At 31.6% G+C, this 16,013-nt stretch overlaps 1 protein-coding gene across 6 annotated transcripts in view; it reads right to left on the bottom strand.

The window, feature by feature from the left end:
- LOC126768734 (guanine nucleotide exchange factor DBS-like) overlaps positions 1–16,013 on the bottom strand; it is a 76,355-nt gene that overhangs the window by 51,924 nt on the left and 8,418 nt on the right. Inside the window, exon 1 of one of the 6 annotated variants that reach the window (XM_050487031.1) lies at positions 14,813–15,023. The exons of 4 other annotated variants lie outside the window; for them this stretch is intronic. In XM_050487031.1, the coding sequence (XP_050342988.1) occupies positions 14,813–14,864 (52 nt within the window). In that variant the 5' untranslated portion in view covers positions 14,865–15,023. Of the gene's footprint in view, positions 1–9,991; positions 10,207–14,812; positions 15,024–16,013 lie in introns of those variants that run through there. One more of the 6 variants, XM_050487022.1, reaches the window with a different exon arrangement.

Below are 16,013 nucleotides of genomic sequence, written 5' to 3'. Positions count from 1 at the left end.
TATTTGATCAACGCGAAAGAATCATCTAAAATTTTATTTAACAACAATTCATGAATTATACATTAGATAATTCTATTTCTGAATAATGGTAATACTATTTTAAAATACTACTGGGGTGGTACCAGCACTCACCAATTTTCTACTATTAAATAGTAATGTTTTGTATTGCTACGTTTAGGTTCAAGGGTTGTACCAACCCTGGGGGCGAAAGTGACCTAGTACATCTGACCCCCAAAAATGTATACGAAAAAATAGTTATGCTGATAATGCCGCTTTTACCTTAATTTTGGCCTGGCAAAAAAGATAGAATCTTTAATAAAGCCGAAAATATTAATTTGTTCCGACGAGAAAAACGAGGGCACAGAACTGCGGAATGCGCCGCAAACAGAATGGAACGACAGTTATTAACTTCTAAACAAGTAAACAAAACGTCGGGATCGACAACTCGAAAAGCAGATCAATAGAAAGAACATTTTAATAATAATACTATATGGAAATTATATTATTATATTAATTATTTATTATCTTTTGTTTAAACGAGCAACATAAGAAACATTTGAAGCGTATATAAAACACAAGAAAAATGTTTTATTTATAATGTAATAATAATGTATTAGTTCTCCAGGCCGATTTCGGCCACGGCGACCAATCTCTAGAGAGATTAGCCAACTGCGCAGGACATATTATAGTGTACAAGTGTGTGTGCAAACACAGGTGCACTCTCTATTCCCTAACTCTCATAATCCGATTGGACGGCAATCCGACAGGACCGGAAATAGTTCAGGCGCAGACCAACGGCTTAACGTGATTTCCGAGGCACGGGAGTGTACACACATCCAATTTCCAGACTCCGGCCTGCTGTTGAGAATTTTCGACAGAAAAACTCAATAACTTTTTTATTGTCCCGACCTGGGTTTTGAACCCAGGACCTCTTGGTCTGCGGCCTTATATCTAGCCACTAGACCGACGAGGCAGTAGGTTACGTACGGTACGGACCTAGGTTTTAGCAGTAGGAACAATGTGAAGAAATCGTATATATGTATAATAAGGCAATTTTTTTTTTTTATAGAATTGGAAGGCGGACGAGCATATGGGCCACCTGATGGTAAGTGATCACCAAACGCCCTTAGACATTGGCATTGTAAGAAATGTCAACCATCACTTACATAGCCAATGCGCCACCAACCTTGGGAACTAAGATGTTATGTCCCTTGTGCCTGTAATTACACTGGCTCACTCACCCTTCAAACCGGAACACAACAATATCAAGTATTGCTGTTTTGGGGTAGAATATCTGATGAGTGGGTGGTAACTACCCAGACGAGCTTGCACAAAGCCCTACCACCAGTAAATAAATAATCTTAATATTTTTTACAAGCGTGCATCGATTACACGAAATATCTACAATGATAAAATGTACTTCAAAAAACAAGGCATTTCTTAAGAAGTTCTTTTCATCGTTTTAAGAATATTTATAAAAGGACTTTTGAGTTCATTTATTCTCTTTGTAGACATTGTGCACCAGTAGTGTCATCCTTAACAATATTTCAAACGGAATAACTGGATCATGTCCATGAAAATTTATGAGAAACTTTCAAAAACTTAATGTAATAAAGTCGATGTAAACAAGACGAGGCTCCGGCAACTTGCCGGTCCAGGTGACCTACATTTTTCTTTGAGCAACCAACTACAAAACAATAATAATTGAATTTTAGTTAGAAAATTGCGCAACGGAAATTACATTGGAGGTTTTTTCAAAGGGTGCTTCCCTTTGAAAAAACCTCCAATGTAATTGCCGTCCGTTTAGAAAAAAATACTCAAATAAGTTAAAATTCCGTTAGACTGATGACCCGATACCGGTTTCCATGGTTGTGATCTCATCATCTCGGCTATAAGCTTAAAAAATAGAGGAAGTTGACAAGAATACGATTAGTATCTACATATTTTTTGTTCTAAAGTTCGCCGAACTATTTATTAATCGTTACAATTCTTTCATTTTGATCACTGTAAATTTCATAAAAATATATAGTATTTAAAGGCCTCCTCTCCTCTTTTTGAGAAGGTTTGGAGCTTATTCCACCACGCTGCTCCAATGCGGGTTGGTAGAATTCACATGTGGCACAACTTCAGTGAAATTAGACACATGCAGGTTTCCTCACGATGTTTTCCTTCACCGTAAAGCACGAGATGAATTATAATCACAAATTAAGCACATGAAAATTCAGTGGTGCTTGCCCGGGTTTGAACCAACGATCATCGCTTAAGATTCACGCGTTCTTACCACAGGGCCATCTCGGCTGTTACGGTATATAGTATTTATACTTAGTGATTTTATATACACAATACACATGGTATATCTTTACTAATATAAAAAAACCGTAGCTGGAGAATTTGTTTTTAGACAACGTTAGCATTATTAACGAGGTTACAGGCTACATTAACGTTAGGGCCTAATGAGCGGAACAGTAAACATAAACTAATCTTGCTTTACTGATACTTAGCACTATGTTATGTCTTCATCATGTGAATTCAATACATACTTGTTTCGTAAGAAACAAATATAAAGTAGGTAAAATTTTATTATAATTTTTATACATTTATTTAATACTTATAACTATACTAATACTAAAAAAATATACATATTTAACAAAAATCGGGCTTAATGCTAACCGCATCAGCCAGATTGAGAAAGTGCAGGATACAGCGTATGCAAAAGAAAATGAATGGTCTAAAAGAAAACAATCTCATACATACAAATAATCAAATATATATATCGTCATATTAGGAGCATACTTATTGTTAGTTATATAATACACTAAGTCTAAAATTACAAAGTTATAATTTACTACAACTTTGTAATGTTACACTTAACAGATATTTCTTTCTGCAAATCACAGTATATTATGATATACGTTACAAGTTTTAAGTTGTACATTTCGAGGGCTTCCTGCCACCTTATATGACAATGTGTACATCTGCATTACGTTACTTATGTTACTATTTCAAAAGAATATTGTAATGACAAATTACGTAGGTGAATAAATATTACGACTCGTCACGTTTTTCTCACTTCATCGGATACGACATAGTACGATTTTCCGGAGATTGGCACATTGTTGATTAATCGTAATTTTAGTGTTTCAACCGTGCCAAATTTCGGATAAAAAAAATACGAAATTAAGTTTAATGTTACACAATTTGTATAGAAAGTAATAATACATAATTTTTTTCTCGTTATCATTATGAACATTATTATGCCCTTTTTAAGGAAATTACTAATATTCCTATATGCCTCTCTAATTAAGCATAGTGTGTGTAATTTTATGTAAGGGCTCCACAGTAATAAATACCTATATGTATATAATATTAAGATATACAAGACTTGAGTCTTTCTATGAAAATAATACAGTTTTGTAAATTGTCAAGGTAGAAATTTAAATGAAAATTGAGCGATTTATCATGATGGTGTTAGCGTCCGAACAATTACCTACTACTTTACTGACATATATCAATTTGATCCTCGTTTCTGATTGATTTTAAGAACAAAAGGATTCAGAGTAACAGATATATGTATTATATATGTATGTATGTACATATATGAAAAATTCTGTAACTTCTGCTAAATGATATAGAAAATAGTTATAATAAACAGTCATAGTTTGAGTTATAGCATATAATATATAGTTTTAGTAGTAATTAATTCATTATATTGCAGACGAGATAGCAAAGCGCTTAGAACACGTTCCCCGAATCTTTTTCGAAGATATCGGGTGCAATCTCGGACAAGCCACCACTGAATGATGTGTTTTAATTTTTTTGTGCTTAATATATGTCTATAATTCATCTCGTGCTTAGCGATGAAAAAAGCCTTCGTGGCGAAATTTGCGTGTATCGGATTAAATTCTCATATGTATTCCATGAACCTGCATGGAAGCAGCAATATGGAATGAGCTCCAAAATTTTTTCTGAAAATTTTTAAGAAAGAAAAAAGTTTTTGTATATCGTTTACAAATAAAAGTCACCATAAACTGATATTTATCTGATAAGATTAAAGTTAATTTCAATTCAGATTATTTTTAATGTGCGACATATATCGTGTGACCTTGGTTGAACCGTGCTCCTGCTTTGTGTCATTGACACAGCCGGCGCTGGCGCAGGCATTGTTCTTTCAGCCTTGACACTTGCATAAGTAAAATAAAGTCAAGACGACAAAACTGTGTATTTTTTAATATTAAAATATATTCTTACATTAAAATATTAATCGATTATATATACTTACATTCAACGAATATATTTAACCGACTTTTAAAAAATATAATAAATATCGGAGGAAGTTCTTAATTCGATTGGTTTTTTTATGTTTGTTACCTTAGAACTCTGCTATTTATAAACCGATTTGGATGTTTTACTGTAATTACGATGTAATACAGATAAACCCTATTTTTATTAAAACCATTCTTTCAACTCCTCAAATATTATAGGCATAAAATAGCTAATTTGGTATTTTTATTGGCAAATTAATATTTGCATTCAGAAATCATCAATAAGTGAAGTCGGTTTCATTCGGTTCCCTCAATTATTATTAAAAATGGTAAAAAATATTATTGTTCTTACAACAAATCTGTATTCACGAAGTGAACATATTTTTTAAAATATTTTTTTGTTGTTTGAGTATCCTATTAAATACACTTTATTTTAAGAGTGTAACTGATAGTAACGAAATGAAATATTATGAGAATTAAAGTAACGATACCTTAGTTTAGGTCAACTCATCGACTTTTATTTTATATACTTACGTGAAAATTAAAGCGTTTGTAGAAACAAAAAAAAAAGTGTTCTTGTTCAAATTCCACGCCAATGAAGTAGAGCATACAGCTCGTTTTTAAACATCAAGGAAATTGTGTTTGTTTTTTAACATAAGTAGTATGTGTGTAAACTTGTTAAGAGCAGCTGTTTAACGTTGTTTCTATGTTTGTTTATGTGTTCTACACTCTCGTCCCAGAACGTGTTAACACTTTCATTTCCAGGTAAATAAACTTTACCCAGTATAATGATTTAGTACATTTATTTAAAACACATTGTGTAACTGTTCATATAATGAGCTTCACCGCGTCACGTTACGAAATCGCACCTCTTTTGTGTTCGTTTTTGTTGTTATTCCCATAATACGTAATTCGCACACATTTTTAAGTTAACTATTGTAATTCCATGTGATAATTAGTGTACGTATAATATTTTATTTTTTATTTATAGTTCTTGTATTTCAATAAGATTTTTTTAGATTATTAGATATTGTCTATTAGTTCCTATAAAAAGTTATATTATAGTGACAAACATCATTAAGAGGAATTATATATTAAAAGGAATTATGACCCAGTGAGCAGACCACACTCAAAGCGGGGCAAGCAATACCGAGGTCAAGTGCTTAATATGTTTATAATTCATCTCGTACTAATAAATTGATGAAGGAAAACGTCATAAGACTGCTTATCTCGGAAAAAATTGCCACGTGGGCTCTATGTACTCGAACAGTGTGGTGGAATGAGCTCCAAACCTTGTTAAATCTGGAGTCTTTTTTCAGCAGTGGAACATTGAATGGTTGTTTATATACTGTTTTTATAAATTAATATTATTCTATTGCGTAATTAAAAAAAGGAGAAGGTGCTTAAGCGATAGAATCGATCAAAAATTAGGGCATTGTCCTCAATCTGTCAAAATACACTGTTCTTATCGTTAGTCATAAATTCAAAAACATAGAAAAATCTGAATACGATAAATTAGACTGATATTATAAATATATCTTTTAAAACGGTAGCTAAATAAGCAGGCCAGGTCGTGGATTACGTATGTTTAGAGATATTTGTAGAATGTACTACGAATATCTATATCACATCCAATGTCAAGAAGATTTGATTACTCTGATATTGACACGCCCCGCCAACCGTGTCACTAAGTGTTCGTACTCAGGGTGAGATTAACTGACAACAGACACATTAATTGTAATCAACGTCATTCCATTGAAACGAAATGATATCTCTTAATCCAGCTAAACGCAAATCGTCAGGTCGCATCCTTTAAGTTGATTCATCCTGAACCATGGAATAGATTATCCTCTTTTGTCTAATCCCTAAACTTTTTATGTAATCCTTCTATTGTTCTATAAAACTATATAATATGACATAGGTAAATAACTGTAAATATATATATTTTTAGGGCATTTCTATCTCTCGCGCCAAGACAATGTGCTCGTCTTCCCTGGACAAAGTAAGATTCTTTGAGGAAAATAGCAAACAAGCGGCATAGTAATCTTAATTAATTTACTCGTATTTTTATTTCACACACAACATAAATGATGACAATTCACAATAGATCTAAAGGGACTTACCGGTACCTTATACTTGGGTAGTTAATTCATAGAGGTATTAAGTGTTATCAATTCAGAACACACCATACCATAGTATCTAGGTTGTTCGAGGACAATAGCTACGGCTAGATAACTAGCGCTTTGCGGGAAGCGAGTATCACGCGCCGACATTGTGTTAGATAGAACACGTATGATATTACTTATTTACAGATTATATTCAACCTGCACGGACGATGATGCCTCGTTAATTACATGACTATGGGTATATGATTTCAGTCCGTATTTATGTACTGCTGTTATTATTGTTGTGCAAAAATCCTTAGGATAAAATGGCATACTACCACGACAGTCTTCTGAACATCATTATGTATTAAATTAAAATATATATTTAAGTTTACTAATTTATCTACTAATTGACATGATAAATATTGAAGAGTTTGTAGATAAGATTGAATGAAGAATTCAAAAACCCAAAGACAACAAAAAAATCGACCTCTGTAAAAGTAAGAAACAACAACTCATAAACAACAACACTCAAGGTCGATTTTATTTTTAGTTGGCTTTGGGTTTTTGAATTTATTTTTTTGAATTATTCATTATTATTTAATTAGTCGAGTCCGAAGTTCAGTTACATTTTATATAAATTGACGTAGGTATTGTTTCTCTCACGGGTATTGTTAACGAGATTTATTATTTTATTATGTCCTGAGAATATTGTCGTTATCGCGAATAAACATGTACTTCCTGGGAGTTAGTCATCATGCTTTATTTTATTGAATTGAATTCGGAATCATCTGCCTGATATTTACACAGTCAAAACTGACGTTTGATGAGAAGACAATTTATCAATATCCTGTTTTATAAAATCAAATTTGAATTCACGATGATAGTTACATTGTTCGTGCGTAGGTATACAATGCTTTTATGCGATTGCTATGCTATACAGTATACTATTTCATGCTTTTGTACCTAACTCTTTTGTTGCTAACAAAAAAGTCGTCCTATTTTTCTATATTTTGAAATGGGTAAATGACAATATTTATTGAATAAAACAAAGTTAAATTGATTGAAACTTATATTTTCAATAAATCAGAATTTAATAAATAATATGTCTAGGTTATAGGTCCAGCGATCCCTTTATATGGATTTTGGTTTTTTATAGCATGGCCTGGAAAAGTTTTTATGTGCTCTTTTAATCAATCGCCTACTAAAAGCTACATAACGTCGTATGTCGAATTCGTGAACAATTAAACGTAATTAAACACAATTATTTTTCAAAATGTCAAACTTATAAGTATGATAAAAGTCGTTGGATTCTTTTTTACGTTACATGTTACTTAATTATTATTATTACTTTTTAGCATGTGGGCCGGGCCACCTGATGGTGAGTGGTCACCTACGCCCATAGACATTGGCATTATAAGAAATATTAACCATCGCTTACATCGCCAATGCACCAACAACCTTTATAACTAAGATATTATGGCCCTTGTGCCTGTAATTACACTGGCGCACTCATCCTTCAAACCAGAACACAACAATACCACTCCTTAATACTCCTTCCCTCTCTCCCTTAATAATTGCAGTACTCAAACATAGCAAAACATTTACGCTTATCGGAAGTAAAGAAATGAATCTTATTAGCAATTTCTTGAGAACAAGAATTTGCTTGTATTTTTTAGTTCTAAAATAAAACTTTAATTGTATTGTTATTTCAGCTTCTTTTTAACATAAGGGTTTTCTCTTTCTCCTCCAAGTTATTAAAATGTATTTCGAGAAAATGAGTAATGTACATACAATATTTTTTATAAAACATTAGCCTAAATTTTATTCGAAGTACCACCTGGTGTCCGACAGTAATGCTAAAAGCCTAGGGGACTTGGGAGAGCAGGTGCAGTGTTTTTTGTTACCGAAACATTCAGCATTTTATACAAAAATATTATTAATTCACAAAAGTTAATACAAAATATTGTACCCTAACCTCGACAGATAGTTCTTATAAATTGTTCGCTGAGCTATAGTTTAAGATATACTACAATGATACTTCTTTTTGGGTTCTGCATAAAAAATATAATTAAGCGATATTTATTTTTACATTAAAGCTATTTACCATTTATTAAAGTTATGTAATAAATATTACATTAACGTTAATTATGTTATGTATAGTACCATTACGCTGATGTAGTCCTGATCGATTAACGTCAAGGCGGCCTTCTCGATGAAGAATAGATAACTGCGCAGATGAAATTATAACGCACTATTATGTGTACAACCTGAGTTGCAGGCAATTTATCAAAATATTCGATAGAGTTCGGACAAATGGTCCTGCGTTTAGCGATGCACAGGAGTATTAACACTGCCAATTTCCAAACACCGGGCTGCTACTTAGAATTACTCCACAGAAAAACTTAATAAGTTATTGACCCGACCCGGTGTTTGAACCTAGGACCTCGGAATCTACAGCCTTATAAGACCACTAGATCTACGAGTCAGTCAATACAGTAATGACAACTAACTACATTAATGTTATAATAAATAGTAAGTTAGTGTATAAGTTTAGCTTTTTGTTTCGAAAATCTCTCGTTAACGATAAAATCGTGATATTAGCATATTCTTTGTAATTATATTACCATTATAAAACGTTAACTTACATATTTAATTTCCTCTCATCATCCGACAAGTGCATATTAAATAAAAATGATATTTTTATAGATTATGTATTAAGAGGCTTGTTAATTTGGCCATTACCAAAATTTTTGCAACAAGTTTTCAGACTCGCCTTCGGCCCTATGCATGTTCTTGATTTTCTTATTAATAAGCTATAGCGACTCTTTGATCTCTAAGCTATCTGTATAGGAAAGACATATTTTACCGTTGCTTCTTCAAAGAACAAAACATCGAACCAATAAACCATACTTTCATATATAATATTAAGTACGGTTGTTTTTTTTAATTATACAATTTTTAAGTTAAGCTAAACCCGAAAACTTGCTGCCAGTAGAATAGAAGTTTTCAATACTTAAAAGATTTGCGAGAACCGGTCAAACCTGATGGCGCGTATTTGTAAATGGAGTATCCGACGCCGTATAAAAAAAAACCGTTAAAACTTTATTTTTATATTTACTGGATTTTTATATAGGCTAAATTGTCTTTTGTTACCAAAGCAAAGTAAAGTATTATAAAGTATGTCTACTTGGCAACCAGCAAGCTTTGTCTCCCACAAAGATGCTAATAATAGGGGTAGTGCATGTTATGTGTGTAGCGGTATAAACAAAGAAAAAAAGAACATTATACACAAAAGATATTAAATTTTAGTTATTTAATTAAACATTTTGTTATTATTGTCAAAAAAAAAATATTGGGTACTTTTGAAAAATTCGCTATTGCTTTGTGTCATTTTAATAAATACATGGCAAAGAAAAATCTATAAATTTATTACAAATTCAAATAACTTTTCAAATTAACTGGTTAGAACTATAACAATCACTTTTGAAGAACTAGTATGTTATCGTTGTATACAAGTAACGAATAGGTATTTTAGATAAAAATACTTAGCAATTTGCAAGTACTGCAAATAATTTAATAATATTGTTTATTTTAATTTTATGTAACATTTCAGTTACTTACTATCTTTTCCAAAAATGATTTCCAATTTATTAGGCACTTCGAAACGTATTTTCATATCACTGTTTTAATTTAACAGTTAGCAAGTTATATCATATATATTATATATCATATCAAAAAATTAAAAATAACAAACGGTTCGAAATTTAAATTCAGTAGTCGAATTCAAATTCGCGCGTTGACCCGAACTAGTGGCGCGCATCGGATATACTTCGATGACAACGGAGCGCCGACTGAGCAGCGGCCGCGTCCTTCCGCATGGGATGCCTCCCGCCGCGCCGGCCTACATCTACTCTACACTTAGCTGAATGCGGTTAAAGTGATGTAATCTACATATGAGTCGTGACGAAATGACAACAGATAGGCTATATGACAACGTCACGTTTGATTATTATTAGAGGAACAATATTTTTGCGGGCGAAAGATAACTACTAAGGTGACAGATTTGACATTAATTAAACGAACTAGATTAAAATTAAACAATCATTAGTAATTAGTAAAATATATGATATATATAGTTAGTACGATATATGTCAACGTTTTACCATAAACTAAATGGTGTAATGAGTGAAGACAGCGAGCGAAAGGGTACTTGCAATTAGTTCTACACGCAAAAACTAGTAATTTACAAAATCAATAAAAATCGTACCGAATATTTAGTTTTTTCGGATTTTTTTTACGGTAAAACAAAATTAAATTTTTAAGTTTTTTAAAGTTTATTGCGATAACAATTTAGATGGAGTTGTAAATGTAGAGTCAATTACTGTAAATTTTTTTTCATATAATTTCTATACAATTTTTTAAAAGAAAACATTAGTCGGAGTCAAATAGGTATATTTATTAGACATTTTAAAATTAGTTTAAGACGAATATAGAACATATTGTGATTGTAGTATTTTCTTTTGTAAAGTAATATATAATATATTATATATATAATATAATATATATATAATATATTCCACCAACCCGCATTGGAGCAGCGTGGTGGAATAAGCTCCAAACCTTCTCCTCAAATAGAGGAGAGGAGGCCTTTAGCCCAGCAGTGGGACATTCACAGGCTGTTACGGAAAGTAATATAATATAAACGTCTCTTAATGTTCTTATGGATGTATTAACCAGTTTTGTTTTTTTGTGAGCCTGTTTTAAGGATCACAACATGAGTACTAGCGGGTCGCAAGTGGTACGCACTCCTTAATATTGATTGTTGGCCTACGAACGGTGAATGATCATAAGATTATAAGGCTGCAGATTCCAGGCAGTACTTCCATGTTTAATAAGTTATTCTGTCATGAAATTCTCAGTAACGTCGAGTTTAGAAGTTGGGAAGTGTTAGACTGTTAGCAGACGTGTCTCGAAAAACAAATAAGGCCTTAGTCCGAACTTTCTCCTGTCTTGTCGGTTTAACATCCCATCGGATCAAAGAAAAGAGTATACCGGCGTTTGCGCATTCTTCTGAGTTTTGTTAGTATCCTTTGAAAATACTAACTGTTCATAACTCATCTCGAGTTAGGTGATGAACGAAAACATCGGATCAAGTTTCTTTGTGACGGATGAATTAAATATATGCATCGACTCGCACTAAAGCTGTGTAGTGGAGTAAGCTTTAACCCTCCTTGAGAGGAAAGGAGGCCTATATAGTTCTATATAGGCCTCCTTTCCTCTGTTTCCTCCGTGGGATACATTTTCCTTAATCATTTTTTTTATAAATAAACTACACGGTTCAACCCACTAAATTATATTATATTATAAAATAAAGAGCTTATTTTAAGTATGATAAAATAATAGAACACTCTTTATCAACTCGTGGGTATCGGAAGAGCAGACTAAGAGATTTTTTTGTTAAACGCATCAATCTAATTGAGCACGTAAGCGCATCAACTTTTTGTTAGCGGGGTAAAAACCCACTTGGGTTGGGTGCCAACATTTCATTTGGGTAAGATAAAGTCGATTTCAAGTAAATGAACAGGAGGTTTTTTTTAATAATGCAAGTATACTCGTATAATATTAAAATGGAGTTATGTTAATCGAGATAAAGTAATTAATAAATCAAAAACAAATTAAGCTTGATTTACCTACATAGGGCGCGGATAATTTAATTATGGTCGAAAGTACGGTCAACGCAAAAAATAGCTGTGTTCTTCAATGTAATGATTGTAACGATCATATACTATATACATAGGTATATTAAACTTGAGTATGCGTACTAAAGTACGCCGCTTAAAGGAAAAGTGACGAATAACCCAGGTTTGTTGTTAGTTTTCTCTTCATTAATTTTAAAATTAAAGCAAACCTAATTAAATATTTTTTTAAATCAATATATACGTACTTATTTAACTTTTAAATCGCTTCTGGCTTACCTTAATCAAAGGAGATAAAATTCAAAGAGACCAGTTTTAAACTTTATTGCGTTTTTGACATATTGTTTATTTTAACACCACCGTTTTCTTCCTACTGTAACCGCTCTATTTATAACAACCGATGAGTACAGACGGATCCACCTACTTGGCTTCCATCTAGGAAGTCAATATTGCTCGCGAATCGATGTAATCTCTGGAGAGAACATTAAAAGTCTTATTTATTTTAAAACATTGTTAAAATATTATTCCTATTTTCTTTAAGCATACAGATTATTCTTTATAAAACCTGTAGCGTGTACAAGTGTAAATATTTCTGAAAGCAACGCTTTTTATAGTTATTTATCTATAACAGTAAATAGTTTACGATATTTTCTTAAGCTCAACTTAACAAGGAAAAAGGTGTACAATTCTAAAAAAGTTTTTTTCATGTTAATCGAAAGAATAAACTGAATCAGTGTGTCTATCTTTTCCGTTTATTATATTGAAATGTTCAAAGGTTGTCAGGGACAAATAGTAAGCATTAGGGACAGACAAAGCTTCGTGTCTGTCTTTTCGCGTTCATCATAATAGCGTTTGCCGAGTTACGTCGTCATATTAAATTATTTATATTCGGTTATTCATAACTATGCTATTGTTTTCACCTAGCTATTTGAGCTACCTACCAATCCGTGTTTGAAATATATATTATTGTTTTTATCACACCTCACAGTACCTATTTGATAGCAAAGTTTTTTACATAACGATTTTTAAAACGTATTTTACATTACCGACTAGTTAAAATATAAAGTTAAATTACGAATCTTGCACTTTCAGACAAAACAGTTCGAGGTTTTTTTAGATTTCTCATGAAATTGGTTTTAAAAAAAAATATTATTTAGGTATTAGAAAAAGTCGATTCACACACAACCGCAATTTCGATACATTTACGCTTATAAAAAGTGCCCTCAAGAATTTCCTGTAAGTTCCAATTAAATCGACATGATAGCATTTTTTATTCCAAGAATGACAGATTAAAATTACAATGTTAGCCACGACGGTATTCAGTAAAAGTCGGAACCGGAGGAAAGACATGACAATGCGAACAGCAAACAAAAGCCGGCGGACTGCGGCTCGAATAGCAATCAGGCTAGCCGCGTTCCTCATTGCCAGCCTACGCCTTGATTTGGACTCCACACAATAAATTTTTAGAAATACGAGGTCTTTCCTCAATATAAAATTAATATAAAAATAATGACATATAAGCTTTTATTTCTGTTAAGCTTTATATCAATCACTCAATAAAAAACCATACAATTTATAAAATAACACTTATTAAGTGTATAATATACACAACTCCAGATTAAATTGTAATCTTACTAGACGTTTAATTATATTAAACATATTCCCGAAAATAGCTATAAAATTAAAAACATATTTTAAGGGAGTTAGGGAATGAAATTTAGGTATCATACGGAAAAGTGCCGTAGATACTCACAAATGAGGCAATTTTTGTAAAATAAATTCATATACTAAATTAATAAATCGCCGAAGTTGAAGTTCAAATGATAGTTTTAATAAAATTATTACTGATGTATTTTTCAATAATAACCAAACTTGTTTAAAACTAGTTACGCTGAACACAACTAATCAAAAATAAATCTTGGGACGATAAATTATATTGACCTGGTGAATTATTTCAATCGACCTTGAGTTTTATTTACAATTGCCGAACACAATCGTCAATGGCTTCAGAGCAATTAATAATTAAGATTGCTCGCCGACGAATAAAGTATATAATTTAAAATAATTTCTAATTACACACATACTTTTAAACTAACGAGCCTTGTTTTTCTTCTTATTTTAAGCTCATTGTGGTTGTTAAATGATGGCGCTCCAAAGCTATTATATTTAAGAGGCAATTGGCGTGTAGTCTGTTATTAAAAACTTTGTTAATACATAACATGAAGACATGACCACGAGGATAGACACATCTACAAAAAATATGTAGTTTGTGTCTGGGTATCTAATAAATTATTTAAATTTATGCAGCATTCAACTAAAGCTAGTTGATACTAAATTGTCGTTCGTAAGAGGCTCAAGAAGCAATAACTTATACTGCTTCTTGAGCCTGAAATATATAAATAGAAAGTAGAGTATATAATATATATATGTAGAGTATTCAAAAATTCACATAACATATCATGATATCACAAAGAAAATTGTTTTTGCTAACGTGGTTCTTATTCGGGACTGGAAAGAAAACACAATAAGATAAAAAATATATTTCACGATAAAATAAATGCAAGAGGAAAGATGTATTCTTTATAATTTTGAAAAAATAGAAAAGCATATGTCACCACTTATTAGAAACAAATTTAAATAATTCTTTAAGATACTTTAAACACTTAGGGTATTTTAGACTACTTTTAAGCCCTATAAAAAAATTAAAATAAAATAGAAAATATCGGTTTATCTAAAAAAAACTTACTATTTAAAACAGAGCTTCGTGTACGTTTAGTGTTGCACTTCCAAAACTTCATATCGTCTGTTGCCGAGGTCAGCGTATGGAAAGATGACACCTTGCGCGCCCACAAAGGCAAGTAGCCATCGTCAAACTGACCGAATGAGGACGAAACAATGACTTTTGTTTACAAATGGTTGACGCGGAGAATTTAATGAATTACTAAGTGAAGTGGTCGGAGCAATGAGACGAACAGCACGAGTGCGACGAACGTACACCCCCGACAGACAATCTCCGGTTGTAACTTCGCACTGCATAGGATGGCGTGGGTGCGATCCAGATCAGACCTTTGTCGACCTGGAATACGCTAATAACAATACATAGACAAAACTGTTTCATTATATTTTATTTACGTATGTATATCCTATCATTTTAAGGCCAATTTATAATTAAATTATAATTTATTGCTGTGATATTCCTTATTTTTATATATCGTATGAAGCACATGTTAAGTTTGCTCATTAAAGGCTCATTTTATGTGGCAATCAATAAAAACGTTGAAATAGAAATTAAAAAAAGATGAAAGTAGCGTAAAAAAGTTTATTTTCTATCACATCAGGTCTTCCTACTTTTAAAAATTTGGGAACAAATGCCAAACATCACGCTAAGAGCAACCACTACGATTCGAAGCAAGCTTAAGAATTATAAGGTACTTTTCAAAAGCTGTTATATATATATAAAATAATAATAAATATAATATATATAATAATAATAAATATAACATATATATATATATATATATATATATATATATATATATATAATATAATATAACAGCTTTTGAAAAGTTAAGTAAGAAAGTAAAAAGAAACAAACAAAACAAAAGTGTAAACAGTACATTCATAAATATAGAAAAATGAATTGAAGCCGATGACGTATTATAGTAGACGTATATTATATTTAATATACAATACACAATCACAAAAATTGGGGTAAAAGTATTGGAAAAAAGTATCATGAAAAAACAAAATAAGCACTTTTAAAATTAATATAACGTTATTGCTGTATAAATTTGAAATTCGTTTTAAGTCTAAGTTTTAGGACTTTTAATTACTATAAATATTTATTTTAGGAAATTAGTCTTGTAATATTAAAATAATTCTATAATAGTGCTCGCTTCGAACCTTACAAATACACCAAAGAGATTAATAAATATTTGCTATTTGTA

The sequence above is a fragment of the Nymphalis io genome, chromosome 1, assembly GCF_905147045.1.
Source record: "Nymphalis io chromosome 1, ilAglIoxx1.1, whole genome shotgun sequence".
NCBI lineage: Eukaryota > Metazoa > Arthropoda > Insecta > Lepidoptera > Nymphalidae > Nymphalis > Nymphalis io.
Note: the sequence above shows the minus strand (reverse complement) of the source record. Positions and strands in the feature narration are given on the sequence as shown.